The sequence below is a fragment of the Gordionus sp. m RMFG-2023 genome, chromosome 3 (genome assembly GCF_954871325.1).
Source record: "Gordionus sp. m RMFG-2023 chromosome 3, tfGorSpeb1-WG-v2, whole genome shotgun sequence".
In the NCBI taxonomy this organism is placed as follows: domain Eukaryota; kingdom Metazoa; phylum Nematomorpha; class Gordioida; order Chordodea; family Parachordodidae; genus Gordionus; species Gordionus sp. m RMFG-2023.
The window spans coordinates 7,320,507-7,336,143 of record NC_088777.1 but is presented as its reverse complement, the minus strand read 5'-3'; the positions used below and the strand labels follow the sequence as shown (position 1 = coordinate 7,336,143).

The 15,637-nt window shown below is 25.0% G+C and overlaps 1 protein-coding gene across 1 annotated transcript; it reads left to right on the top strand.

Moving 5' to 3' along the window:
• The first annotated feature begins 1,582 nt into the window (after nt 1-1,582).
• Nucleotides 1,583-3,761, top strand: LOC135926677 (cysteine-rich secretory protein 3-like). The gene is made up of 7 exons (XM_065462607.1): nt 1,583-1,598; nt 1,915-2,012; nt 2,071-2,161; nt 2,301-2,446; nt 2,686-2,771; nt 2,873-2,994; nt 3,649-3,761. The coding sequence occupies exons 1-7, from the start codon at nt 1,583-1,585 to the stop codon at nt 3,759-3,761; spliced, it is 672 nt and encodes a 223-aa protein (XP_065318679.1).
• The last annotated feature ends 11,876 nt before the right edge of the window (nt 3,762-15,637 follow it).

Sequence of the window (15,637 nt, the reverse complement as noted above, 5' to 3'; positions counted from 1 at the left end):
AAATTAAATTAGAATTTGTGTAAAACCTATGGAAATACTTGGTGTAAACTTATGTTGTCAATATCATTAAATAAATAATATATATATGTATAATATATTGTTATACAAATTAATAAAAAAATTACAAAGTTAAAAAACGTTAATTAATTGGGTTAACTATTGACCATTCCATATAACAATTTTATAAATTAGAAAAATATATGAGAAAATATGACGTTTAGAAAGTTTCTATATATATATAAGATATTAAAGTAATAAGGAAACAATACATTAAAAAAAAATAATATTATTATAATCATGTTATAAATATACTGATTCGATCAGACATTGTATGCCTTCGTAAGGAGCCAGCTTCTCGGCACACTTTCCAAAAGCGTGGTTAAAATACAGCTCGGATTCCTTCCATGACAAAACCAATCGGTTTGTTTCTTGAAAATCGAAGACCGACTAACTTTGGGAAGATGACGAGTTCCTAGATCGGGACTTAATTACATTAACCCTTAGGCTTAATCACTTTCAATTGAAATGTGACAAATGCATGGACGTGTCTGATCAGTATTCTTTCCTTCTAATCATCAAGATTACTATAACCTTTGGTCCTAACCCCCAAGACATGGAAAATTTTGAAAGACAAAAATCGGTCAAAACAAAATCAAATCCATTTTAATTTTGTTTCATTTATATTTTAAAAATTATTTTATTTATTATAGTTTTTGAAAATTGTAACTTTAATAAAAGTCCGAAAGAAGGATATTCCTGAAATCGTAATGGGGGGAATTTAAAAAAAAATGTTTTTAGCGTAATTTTATATTTAAATTCTAACATTTTAATAAATTTAGTTATAACGATTTAGAACTAATAATCGGTTTAATTTATATCAGCTTTTTAATATCAATTAATTTTATGTTTCAGTTCCGAATTATAACATAAAGATTATTTCTGAATTTATTTTAAAATATCTCAGCTCTTAGTAGAAGTTAATAAAATAATATGATATTACTTCCAAAATTTAATAATGTTAAAATAATTTGCCAATTTAATTTTTATCTAGTATATGTTATTTAAAAAGGTATGTTGTACCTACCATTACTTCCAAATTAGGAATAGTATTAGTTATGTAATTTGCCAATTTAAATTTTATCTAGTATATGTTATTTAAAAAGGTATGTAATATCTACCATTACTTCCAAATTAGGAATTGTATTAGTTATGTAATTTGCCAATGTAAATTATATTTAGTTATATATTCTAAAAAAATGGGTTTAAACCAAAAATTATCCAATTACAGACGTTACATATTTACATATCTCAAGTTGGCAATATATTTATTTTTATAAATGTAAAAAAAATTTAAACTCTTATAAAAATTATATTCGAATTTAAAATTATATTTCAAATTTAAAATTAAATTTCTATATTCAAATTAAATTTCAAATATAAATTAAATTTCAAGGTATTTTAATTTTAGAATTTTGTTATACCCTTTTAAAATCAAATTTAATTTTTCTAAAAAGATAAATTAATTAAATTGTTTAGGTATCCGCGTTAGATGTATTTAACTATAATATGCACATTGGTCTTAATGAGAATTACCACAGGTAAATATTTGATTTTAAAACATTTTGTGATATTATATTCCCTTTATATCTCCTTTTATTTAAAATAAAAATAGTTAATAATCCTAAGTTTAGAACAATATTTAATGATTTAATGGAAAATACATAAAATAGTTAGACCTCGAGTGAATTTTTTTAAGGTTAGCTAATGTCGGACGATAACATTTAACATTTGCTATGTATTGAGCTAGATAAAACAAAATTATTTTATAAATATGGATAAGTTATTTTATTATCATCTAATTCAAATTTTATAAAATTAATTATGCTTTATTAAATAATTATTTTGTTATATAAGCTAAAATTCCGAACGTAACAGAAATAGAAGATATACTCAAGGCTCATAATGACTATAGATCTAGTGTCAATCCCCCATCAAGCGCTATGTATAAATTGGTAATAAACATAATTATTCAACTATAAATGTTATATATTTAAAATCCTAACATATTAGATATGGAATAATGAGGGAGCTTTGAAGGCACAAGCATTGACTCAAAAATGTGTTTTCAGTCATGACACCAATAAAGATAGAGCTACCTCTAGTTTTATTATTTCCAAATATATATATAATGTATTTATATAGTATTTTTTTTAAAAAAAGAGTGTTTCCTTTTTATATTTAATTTTAATTTTTTTTTAAAATCCAATTTTGCTTATAAAAAAAATATTAATAATAATAAGAATATCCTTCCGGAGGCCAAAACTTATACGCGACAACAGGAACTTCTGATTGGAAGAATGCTGTTAAAGCATGGTATAATGAAGTCAGCAGCTTTACTTTCGGGGTAGATAAGGGAAATTTTGCATCGGTTGGTCATTATTCGCAAGTATATAAAAATCATTAACATTCATCTTCTTTTATTGATTGCTTAAAATTTAATATGTTATATAGATGATATAAATATTATCGTAAACGGATATTTCATCCTTTGTGTATCTATAAATAACCCCACCACGATTTTGCATCCTTTTTAAATAAAAAAAATATTAAAAATTTCCTACCAATAATAAATATCAAAAGTTATTACAATTATATTTTTAAAAATAAAAACCTCCTTGATAATAGGTTGTATGGGGCACTACAAAAGAAGTTGGATGCGGAATGACAGAATGTTCTGGGCAAAAAATATATGCCTGCAATTATTATCCGAGGTTATAATTATAAATATAATAATTGAATATTCTAGAGATCTATTTATTTTGATGAAAGATGAATAATAAATTTTTATAATTATCCATTTAAATATATTTAGCGGTAATTTGCCTCCATATTATGTACCTTATGAAAAATCAGCTGTTCAATCGTGCAAGGGTTGCATAAAAGGTGGTGTGTGTTCAAGTGGTGTGTATGCTGGGAAATTATTAGAATCATGCGGTAACAGTTATTCTTAAAAAAAACAATTTTTCAGGGTTCTGTGAATTTAGATTAAGGGTTCAAAAATATTCAATTGTTGTGGCATCATAAAAAATTTATCAAAAAATTAAATCGGTATATCAGTTTTACAAAATTGAACAAAACCCACTCGAGTTTAAGAGTCTGTCTAAAAATTGTTCCTGTGTGGTATTGGTTATTAAATGGTTCGACTTAACCGATCTTAAATTACGATGTTAGTCATAATAATGAGTATGCAAATCTTGAGAGTTCATTAATAGATGCCCAAACCTATCCAGCATCTATAAACAAAATTTCCAGGCTTGCTTAATAATTCTCTTTGGCTAAATTATTCAGTTAGCCGTTTTTAAATATTGAGCCTTTTAACTACAGGTACATGTTTGCATATTCAAATTCTATATAAGAAACATAGCATAAATATAACTAGAATAGAACTTATAATTAATATTCTTATATTAATTACAGGTTCCTGTTATTATTAAATATACATCTATGAATTCTATTTAAATAGGTATAATATGATATTTTTTTTTTCCGCCAAAAAGGAAAATAATTGAAACTTTTGAAACGAATAACCTAAATAGAAGTGAATCTCATTTATTACAATTTCAAACATTTAATATTAAAAAAAATTAGACCTATTTTGTGTAAACGCGTATAGCAATTGCGATGACTTAGCAAAACAAGGTGCTTGTTCGAGTTTCAAAGACAAATGTGCCAAATCCTGTTTGCCTGAGTGCAAGTCCTAGAGAAAAAGGAATAATTAAAGCAATTTTTGCCATATAAGGAAATTATTAGTTTCTATAAGAAATAATTATTTATAAATAAAAATCAAAAGGGAATAATATATATTGTTATATTTATTTATATTTTTACTTTTTGCCATTTTAGATTATGATATATATTGGGGTAGAAAATAAAACATTTTGTGATTTTAGTTATTGATATATATATGTTTTTTATTGAATAAATAGTAAAAGAATACATCATTTTAGTAAAATGTTATTTAAAATATGGTATAAAAATAATAATAGGATAGAATATTTATTGATATTATAATGCTTAAAAATTGAAATCTCTTAAGGCAAAATATTCTACATGTCTAATTTTCATATACCACACCTCATAATTCCTGAAAAAAAGAATAAAAATATTTAAGTCTATTTCTTTTATTTTGACATATATTTTATAACATATTAGAAACATTTTAAAATACCTAAAGTTGAATATAATCAGCCACGCTACCTCGAATTAAGTTATTTTGCTCATAACCACTTAGATCTCGGCATTAGGGAAATTAGTAATAATGAAATATGACTGTCAAATCTCTTGTTTAAAAGTGGTTGATGAATAAGAAATTGATTGATCCTTACTTATATTAGATAAATCAAGAGTTTGATAAGGTCTTAGAACCGGGGAAATTAACGGTAACAATAACCTGGATTAATAAAACAACTTAAGAAACATAACCAGAAACACTATTTTAAAATATTAAGCCGAGCCCATTTAATTCAGGAATGATTTATCTATAATTTTAAATTTGTAATCTAAAATTTACTTTTATTTTGATTAGTTCATATATTTAGTATACTTTTATTAACTATGCAATAATTATTTTATTTAATTATAATCAAATCTATTTTAAATCTCTTCACAGGAACAATAAAAATGTTTTTATTTAGTAAATTCACATTTAATCAACTTTACTTCTTAAAAACTATTCTATGATAAACTATAACGAGAGAACATTTATAAAATCAGGAATAAATTCATAAAATTTATTTTATTTAATGGTCAAAAGATTATTATACAATAAATTTGGTTGTTATTTATAAATGAATATTAATCCTCCCTAAATATATGTTTTGCTATATAAATAATATTGCTTTTTTGTGATTAATATTTTATTAAATATCTTCATTAAAACAAATATATAGATAATAACGTTAAATGTTTGGATATTTACAGAACAGATTTATCTTAAAAATTATGTATTTGATACATTCTATAATTATCATCAAGTCATATTTTAAATATATAACTATAGCTTTATTAAATCACATTTCAAATAGTATATATATATTTATATGCATTAACATATTTGCTTTTATATATCACAATCCCTCAATATAAAAATAATAAGTAAATAATTAATCATTTAATTTTACGCAAAACGAAAAAATTATAAAACAAAAAATATTCTCTATTCAAAACTGAATTTAAGTTAGTGATAAAATAAATAAAATGTAAATTGTAACACGATAAAATAAAAGTATAAATATAATGTTTAAATCATGCGATGAGGCATAATACTAAAATATATTTATATATAAAACAAAGAAAATTGGTTTTAAAAGTAGCATTTTGGCTGATATTCTGCTTCCTACTTTTATTATAAGATTAGAAACTAAATGTCTAATTTAATATTATAGAACATAAGTCTAATTTTTATTTGACATCTTTAAAACTTATATTCTACAAGTTTTTGTTGTAAGGATTAGATTCCTTCTATATTTTCAGTTACTTATTTTTTTATTAACATGAAATTTCATAGTTAAAAAACGATAATTAAGTGGATTGATTACCGATCATTCCACATGTATAAATTTTTATAAATTAGAAAAATATACATAAAAAAATATGACGTATAGAGACTTTCTACTATAAATTAACATATAAGATATATTCCTTTGAAATAAGGAAACAATTTGATTAAAATATTATTAGAATTAATTATATCTGAAGAAAGTATGATGTAACTTATACTGATTCGGTCAAACATTGTATGCCTTAGAAGTATCGGGCGAGCTTCCTGGCTTACATTGCATCTCGCTTGTTAAAGTGTGCTTAAAAATTAGTTGAGATTACTTCCATAACAAAAACAATCGGTTTGTTTCTAAATGATCGAAGACCGACTAACTTTGGGAAGATGGTAAGTTCCTAGATTGGGACTTTTCTTACATCAACCCTTTGGCTCCAACAACACCTATAAAAAATTGAAATATGAATAATATATCTGATCAGTATCCTTTCGTTACAGTCATCATGATTCTCTTACAACATTTGGTTCTAAAGCACAAGACATAAAAAAATTAGAAAGGCGAAAATCGGTCAAAACATTGACCCAAAAGAAATATTTTAATTTCGCTAAAGACTTGCAATTAGGTCATTAAATCTAATTTCTTGCCTTATTAACTGATTTCTATTTAGATTTTGTTTCATTTATATTTTTATTAATTATAGTTGTTGAAAATTGTAATTTTAATAAAAGATTTCTATCTGCAGTATTTGTCGAGAATCCTGGTATAGTGATCGAGAAATTTTAAAAAAAATTATATTTTCGGCGTAATTTTATAATTAAATTCTAAAATTTTAATAAATTTAGTTATAACGATTTAGAACTAATAATCGGCTTAATTTATCTCTTCTTTTTAATATCAATTAATTTTATGACTTTCAAGATTCTGAATTATAACATAAAGATTATTTCTGAATTTATTTCTGTTTAAAAAATATCTCTGTTCGCCTTTAGTAGAAGTTGAAAAAATATTTGATATTACTCCAAATATTAGAAATAATTTAAATGTTATGTATTTGCCAATTTAAATTTCATCTAGTATATGTTATTTAAAAAGGTATGTAATACTTATCATTACTCAAATTAGGAATGGTATAAGTTATGTAATTTGCCAATTTAAATTTCATCTAGTATATGTTATTTAAAAAGGTATGTAATACTTATCATTACTTCCAAATTAAGAATGGTATAAGTTATGTAATTTGCCAATTTAAATTTTATCTAGTATATGTTATTTAAAAAGGTATGTAATACCTACCATTACTTCCAAATTAGAAATAGTATTAGTTATGTAATTTGCCTATGTAAATTATATTTAGTTATATTTTCTAAAAAAGTGGGTTTTAACCCAAAAATAATCCAATTACAGCGTTACATATTTACATATCTCAAGTTGGCAATATAATATATATTTTTTTCTTACAAATTTAAAAAATATTTTTTATCTTGATAAAACTCTTATAAAAATATTATATTTGATTTTAAAATAATATTTATAATTCAAAATTTAATTTCAATATTTAAATTAATTTTCAAATATAAATTAAATTTCAAGATATTTTAATTAATAAGAACCCATTCGTCCTAATTTTATTTTATTATACCTATACTTTTTATTTTAATTTATTTTACAACTCTAAATTTCATTTTAATTTTTCTCAAAAAGATAAATTAATTAAATTGTGTAGTAACCGAGAAAGATGTTATTAACTATATTATGCACTTTGGTCTTAATGACAGTTACAACAGGTAAATATTTGATTTTAAAACATTTTGTGTTATTATATTTTATTAATATCTCGTTTAATTTAAAATAAAAATACTTAATAATCCTAAGTTTAGAATAATATTTAAAGATTTAATGGGAAATACATAAAATGGTTAGACCGCGAGTGAATTTATTTAAGGTTAGCTAATGTCGGACGATAACATTTTACATATGCTATGTATTGAGCTAGATAAAAATAAATTATTTTATAAATGTGGACAAGTTATTTTATTATCTTCTAATTCAAAATTTTCCTTATAAAATTAAGTATGCTATATTAAATAATTATTTTGTTGATATAAGCGAAAATTCCAAACGCAACAGAAATACAAGATATACTCAAGGCTCATAATGACTATAGATCTACTGTAAAACCCCCGTCAAGCGCTATGTATAAATTGGTAATAAACATAGTTATTCAACTATACTATCAGGATAAACTAAAAATGTTATACATTTAAATTCATGTAATAACATGTTAGATATGGAATAATGAGGGAGCTTTGAAGGCACAAGTATTGACTCAAAAATGTGTTTTTAGTCATGACACCAATAAAGATAGAGCTACCTCTAGTTTTATTATTTATATTTATATAATGTATTTATATAGTATTTTTTTTTAAAAAATGAGTGTTTCAGTTTAAAATCCAATATAACTTTTTTAAAAAAATCCAATTTTGCTTAAAAAAAATATTATTAATAATAACAAGAATATCCATCCAGAAGACAATTCAGTTTAAAATCTAATAACTTTTTAATAAAATCGAATTTTGCTTAAATATTATTCATAAAAGAATATCCGTCCGGAGGACAAAACTTATACGCGACAACAGGAACTTCTGATTGGAAGAATGCTGTTAAAACATGGTATAATGAAGTCAGCAGCTTTACCTTCGGGGTAGATAAGGGGAATTTTGCATCGGTTGGTCATTATACGCAAGTATATAAGAATTCTTAATCATTAACATCTATCTTCTATTTTTGATTGTTTAAGATTTAATATGTTATATAGGTGATATAAATATTATCGTGGATAGAAAGTTTCAAATTCCATTGTGACTCTATAAACCTAGGTTAAATGATCCCGGTTTTGCATCCTTTTTAAATAAAAAAAATATTTACCACGAATTTGAAAATAGTAACCAAAATTTTAAACAATAATATTTTAAAAAATAAAAACTTTCCTTATAATAGGTTGTATGGGGCACTACAAAAGAAGTTGGATGTGGAATGACAGAATGTTCTGGACAAAAAATATTTGCCTGTAATTATTATCCTAGGTTAATTAGAATAATTGAAAATTTTATATATCGATTTATTGTGCTGTAATAAAAATAATAAATTTTTTAAATTATCCAAATAAATATTTTTAGCGGTAATTTGCCTCCATATTATGAACCTTATGAAAAATCAGCTGTTCAATCATGCAAGGGTTGCATAAAGGGTGGTGTGTGTTCAAGTGGTGTGTATGCTGGAAAATTATTAGAATCATGCGGTAACAGTTATTCTTCGAAAAACCATTTTTCATCACAAAAATTTTATCTAAAAATAAAATTCTAAAATACTGTGTGTTTAGTGGTTTTCAAAAATATTTTCCCCGTTTTGTAAATGTTGTTAAATCTTTTGATTTAAGATGTTTGCCAAAATAGTGATTATGCACACCTCGAGAGTTGGTTAATAGATGCCCAAACCTCTCTGGCATCTATAAACAAAATATTCACTTTTGCGTAATAATTCATTTTAGCTAAAATATTAAGTTGGCCGTTTTTAAATATTGAGCCTTTTAACAACACCAACATATTTAAGTATTCAAATTCTTTATATAAAATATAGCATAAATATAACTATAATAGAATTTTCATCTATAAGCTTATATTAATTACTAGTTCTTGTTAATTTTAAATATATATTTACGAATTGTATCTATATCTGTATTATATGATATATTTATTCTTTCCCAAAAAGGAAAATAATTGTAACTTTTTAAACGAATAACCTAAATAGAAGTTCATCGCTTTTATATAACCGGTCGACACCTTAACTAGATATTAAAATTTCTAACATTTTAAATATTAAAAAAAAAATTAGATCTATTTTGTGTAAACGCGTATAGTAATTGCGATGACTTAGCAAAACAAGGTGCGTGTTCGAGTTTCAAAGACAAATGTGCCAAATCCTGTTTACCTGAATGCAAGTCATAGAGAAGGAATAATTAAATCAATTATTTTTATGATTAATGAATATTATTAGTTTCTATAAATAATTATTTATACATAAAGTCAAAAAGGAATAAAATGTTTTGTTATGTATTTATTTATATTTTCACTATTTGCCATTTATATTGTTTTATGATATATATTGGGGTAGAAAATAAAACATTTGGTGATTTTAGTTATTGATATATATGTCTCTTATTGAATATAAATAGTAAGAATACACCATTTTAGTAAAATATTATATAAATTATGATATTAGAATAAATGGTAGGATAGAATATTTCATGATATTATAGTGCTTAAAAAAGCAAAATATCTACATGTCTAGGTTGTCATAGAACACATCTCATAATTACTGAGAAAATGAATAGAAATATTGTTATATAGGTGATAACAATGGTGAAAGATAACGGTGGAGATTTTAATTTTTAATAATTTTTTTCTAAAACTAAAATGATACTTCAAATAAAAATATAAAATATGGTATATATATATATATGTATTATAAAAAAACAATTTAAACGAAATATATAGTTAAAGGCTATAATAACAATTTAAGTTAAATAAAAATCAATCGATCAACATTCCCCTTCTTCTGAAAAGCCTTACCATAATCCATCTGAGCTGTCATAGCAAGCTTGTCGTCCAAATAATTCATCATTTGGATTGTCAAGTTGTTGCATTTGTCGTCATAATCGTTGGCTTGTTTAAATCGTAAGCTTCATATCTCAATGGTTATTATTATCAATTTTTTAAAATTGTTATTATCATTATTTGTTTATAAATATATATGAAGATTTTGAATGATTTTAGAATGTAGATATTATTGAGTAACGTCATTATAGAATAAGATTCGTCGAGTAAACGAAATAGTATTAATTTAAAGAATAACGAATTTGATTAAGAATAATTGAAGCAGAATAAATTTATCAAATATTGAATATTTGGAATGAAATAAATAATTGGTCGCGTTTTATTTTATTATATTATAAATATTTCGTTTTAGATATTAGCGTTTTACGTTTCTCAATTTTGCGTTTTATAATAGATTTCATAATATATCATTTATTTTTAATTCCGCGATTTTTATAATATATTATTTTATATTTATTTTTAATTACGCGTTTTTTTAAAAAAAAATCACTATTATATTATGTATTTTTTTTAATAAAAGATGATATGATATGTACATCCATCTCTCCTCTTCAGAAATTTAAACTTTATGCCCTTATTTTTTAATTTAAAAAGTATTTTGAAATAATAATTATTCGTAAGATTGCTTTTAGTAAAAAATAATTTTTTGAGCCTCAAATTTTTAGAAAAAGATCTCTTCATCACATCCTTGAGTATTATTCTAGAATGAAGACGTTTAGTTTTTATATGACTTCTCTTAGTGATACTTTTAATTGTCTTCAAATTTATAAGTCTCAATTTTTTTTTATCGCATTTACTGTTACTTATAAGAGTTTTTTTAATTTTATTATTTTCTTTAATCTTTGTTTCATTGTTTTCTTTAATGTTTACTTCCTTATTTTCTATAATCACGAATATTTCAAATTTTATTATATAATTTATCTCTTTTAGTTTATAAGAATCTCTTTCATTTTGAATATTTGGTTCTAATTCAATATTTTTCAATTTTTTATTACTAAAAGATTTACAATTACAATAATTTCTTTTATTATAATGTGTTTTTTTACCATATTTATTGTCTAATTTTCTATTTTCATAATAATTCTCATTGTTAGATTTTTTTTTTTAAAGATAAACTTTTATTAAGAACTTTATAATATTTAATACATTGAACGTTAAAAGTAAAACATATATACGTAATTTAAAAAAATATATATTAAAAATGTCAGTAAACTATTTATATAAAATCTATATAAAAAACTGTATAATAAAAAAAATAAAATAAAATAATTAGTATAGTAAATTGTATGTTGGATGGGAGGAGGTCAAGAAAGAGAGCCATGGATGGAATGCAGTTAGATCTGCATATATCAATAGATATGCGCTGTCTGAGATAGAAGCCTTCCTGTGGGTCACCAGTGATGGCGCGGATTTTTTTACCGAGGGATTTGAAGAAGGTTAGGGCATGATTGCCAAAAGAACCGATTGTGTCGGATACGATTGGTATGAGATTGCAATTGGTTAGGGAAGTGTATTTATTAATTTTCGAGTTTTCAGCTCGCATGAATGAGTTCTTATTAAAGGAGGGAGCAAATCGGTTGATGCAGGTATAGTCCCATGCTAATGGAATTCCATTACTCCATGGTATTAATGTCAGCCCATCTGGACGTATATTATTCTCGGTTGAGAGGCCACAGGGTTCGAGGGTTACTGGAATTTGAGCTGAGCGTAGAGCACGGAGAATGGTGCCGTTAAACATTTTTATTACGAACATTTTTCTTATCATGGGATTCACAGTTATGACCTCTAAAGTTAAAATTCCTGTAGTCTCTATAATTACAATTTTTATAATATTTAAAATTATTATTATTGCAATTTTTATTATAATTAATATCATATCTTTTAACAAAGTTTCGTCCAAAGTTGTTTTCAAAATGTTCATTAGGTTTATAATCATTATAATTTCTTTTGTTATAATTATTATTTCTATTATTATTATAATAACCTATGTCACTAGTATTATAATTTTTTTTAGACTGATTTTGTCAATATGAAATCTATAATGTTCCGGGAATTGAATTAAATATTGCCTATCTACATAATATTTTTTAATTACGAATTTATTTTTAGGTAATTCAGTTAATTCCCACATTTGGTCATAATTCCAGAAATCAAAAATGCGAAAAATATCAATAAGTAGGTCATCAAGAAATTTAACTATTAATTCATTATTAAGTAAATATTTTCTAAGGTTATCTAAGTATTCATATATCCATTATGACTGATTTATATTTAATTTATGAAGTTATTTTATACAACTGTTTAATAACTTCTTCTTTTTTTTTTACTTCGATTTAGAATATTTTGTAAATCGTCATTGGTTTTACTCTATAGAATTCATAACTATTGTCTAACTCTCATATTGCTTCTTGTAAGTTCATATACCCAATTTTAATAATCATTGATCATCATTTGATACATTTCAATGTCATAATTTTGTGTGTGTCATTTATCGGCATATGCACAATATATATGAGATTTTTTTATATATCATTGTGAGTTATCATTCCGGGGCCTGGGCACCATTATATAGGTGGTAACAGTGGTGAAAGATAACGGTGGAGATTTTTATTTATAATAATTTTATTCTAAAACTAAAATAATACTTCAAATAAAAATATAAAATAAGGTATATATATATATATTTGTATTATAAAAAAACAATTTAAACGAAATATATAATTAAAGGCTATAATAACAATTTAAGTTAAATAAAAATCAATCGATCAACAAATATTTAAGTCTATTTTTTTTAATTTGACATATATTTTACACATATAAGAAACATTTTAAAATACCTAGAGTTGAAAATATAGTCTTTGCCCATGGAGCTACCAAAAATATCAGCTCTCGGCATAAGGGAAATAATTAATAAGGAAATTATCCTTAAGACAGTCAAATCTTGTAAGTGGCTAATGAATAAAAAATTTGTCCTTACTTCTATAAGACAAATCAAGAGTTTGAAACCGGAACCCTTGAAACCGGAAAAATCTAGGAACGGGAGACATAACCTGGATTAATAAAACTTAAGAAACGTAACCAGAATCACTTCTAATATTCGGCGGAGCCTATTTAATCCAGGATAGACACTCATAATAAATCATAAATTTATACTTATTTTATATTTTAAATCTAAATGCCTTTATTTTGATAAAATATTTGTTGATATATTTAGTACTTTTATAAAATATGCGATTATTTTATTTAATTTTAATCAAATTTATTTTAATGAAATTATAATGTCTGACACAAAATATCTTTACAGGAACAATAAAAATATTTTTTATTTTGGTCATTCACATTTAATATGATCTAAATAAAATTAAACATTTTTTTATAATTATTACTTCTTAAATCCTCTCAAATTAAAAATCAAACGATTTGTAATTTTTTATAAATAAATATTAATGCTACTTAAATATATGTTTTGCTTTATAAATAATATTGCTTTTTTGTGATTAATTTTATTACATATCTTCATTAAAACAAATATATAGATAGCGTTAAATATGTGGATATTTATTTCATTCATATAATTTATATTTTAAAAAATTTTTAATAAATGTTATGATTATTTTGTATTAAAGCTCCTAAAGTGTTATTTTGAGAAAATATTTGGTGGTGACTAGATAACAGATTCATCTTTATTAAATAATGTATTTAATATATTCAAAGTCAAATTTTAAATATACGTTTCAAATGATATATATCTCTCAAAAACATATATCTCAATATATCGTTATAAAAATAATAAGTAAATAATCAATCATCTCTCCCAAAATCCTACCTTCAACCTCATCGTAGCGGGGTAGTGGCAACGTCTTTTGGCGGCAAATGGAGGTTTAAAAGGTTACCTGTTATCTGGTTATGGAGGGCATCAGATTCTAAAAACCTTGCTACAAAATTTCCCTATGGTTACAACAAAGCATAAGAGGGGTACAGCCCAAAGTACCCCGTTGGTCTCCTTATCCGTCTACGACAAAAAGATGGATTGAAAACCTGGTGGAACCACGATTCATGAAAATGAAACTTATGAAGGCCATAAACCATCTGATAATAAGTGGAGAAACCAATTTAAGGGGGATCGAGTTGCGACATGGAATATTGGGAGTATGACGGAAAGAGCAGGAGAAGTCGATGTATTGCATAAAAGGCATATAGATGTGTGCGGCTTACAGGATACAAGATGAAAAGGTAATGATGCAAAAATGATTGGCAAAACTAGTGAAAAGTATAAATTCTTTTGGCAAGGTTGTAATGATGGTAAGGCTAGAGTTGGAGATGAGTTGCGGAAAAATTGGTGGACAAAGTAGTTGAAGTGAGAAGGCTAGATAACCAGATAATGGTTATCAAGATAATTTTTGGTAGAAAGCTATATAATATTATCTCGGAATATGATCCTCAGGTTGGAAGAAGTGAAGAAGAGAAAGATATATAGTCTATTGAGGACGACATCGAGGCTGGCAAATGAAGAAGGGATTATACTGGCTGGTGATTTGAAAGGACATGTGGGAGCGAGTAGTTAGGGTTATGAAGGAGTACATGGAGGATTCAGTTACGGCATGAGAAATCTGGAACTGGAGAGGATATCATTGTCTGTAAAACAAGAATCAGAGAAGCTGGTGAATTATAAATCGGGTAGTACCAAAAGTGTAGTGGATTATTTGTTATTAAGGAGATGGTAGATGTATAGTAAAAAATATGAAAGTGATACTAAAGGCGCCAGGATCTTATCTTAGTAATGGGTGTGGTGGCTAGAGAAATGCGTGAAAAACTTCTATGGGAGCTATTATATGCAGATGACCTTGTATTAATGGCGAACAGCAAAGAATTGAGGGATAAAATTATTAAATGATGTTAATGACCTTTATTTGTAGAACGTGCATGAAAGGGGTACATAATAATGATAACCTAAAAAATGGTGGTCTGAGTAATGGCAATGGGTTAAAAAAAAATTGAATAAATTTTGTTATTTGGGTGATATGCTCAACGCAGATGGTGGTCTAGATTCTGCCGCTGTTGCTAGGGTCAGACAAGCATGGAAGAAGTTCAGAGAGTGGTAGTTTATTCTATCAAATAAAAATGTTTCTCTAATGTTAAAGGCGAAGGTTTACGTAAGTTGTGTGAGGAGTTGTTTAGTTTATGGCGGTGATGGGCATTGAAAGACTCACGAAGTCAAATTAGAAAGAACAGAGATGAGAATGATTAGATGGAGGTGTGGTGTATCTCTGAGAGTGAGAAAGACTAGTAAAGAATTGCGAGCAAGATTGGATATTGTAATGATTAGAGTGGTAATGCGACGATAGACTAAGATGGTTTGGGCATGTAGAACGTATAACAAGATGAACCTTGATGGAGGTAGGAGGATCA

What these genes read in the sequence shown, in the direction of transcription:
- LOC135926677 (XM_065462607.1), top strand. An exon ending in CAAGCGCTATGTATAAATTG is followed by an intron (nt 2,013 to 2,070) that starts GTAATAAACATA and finishes CTAACATATTAG; the next exon opens with ATATGGAATAATGAGGGAGC. An exon ending in GAAATTATTAGAATCATGCG is followed by an intron (nt 2,995 to 3,648) that starts GTAACAGTTATT and finishes AAAAAAAATTAG; the next exon opens with ACCTATTTTGTGTAAACGCG.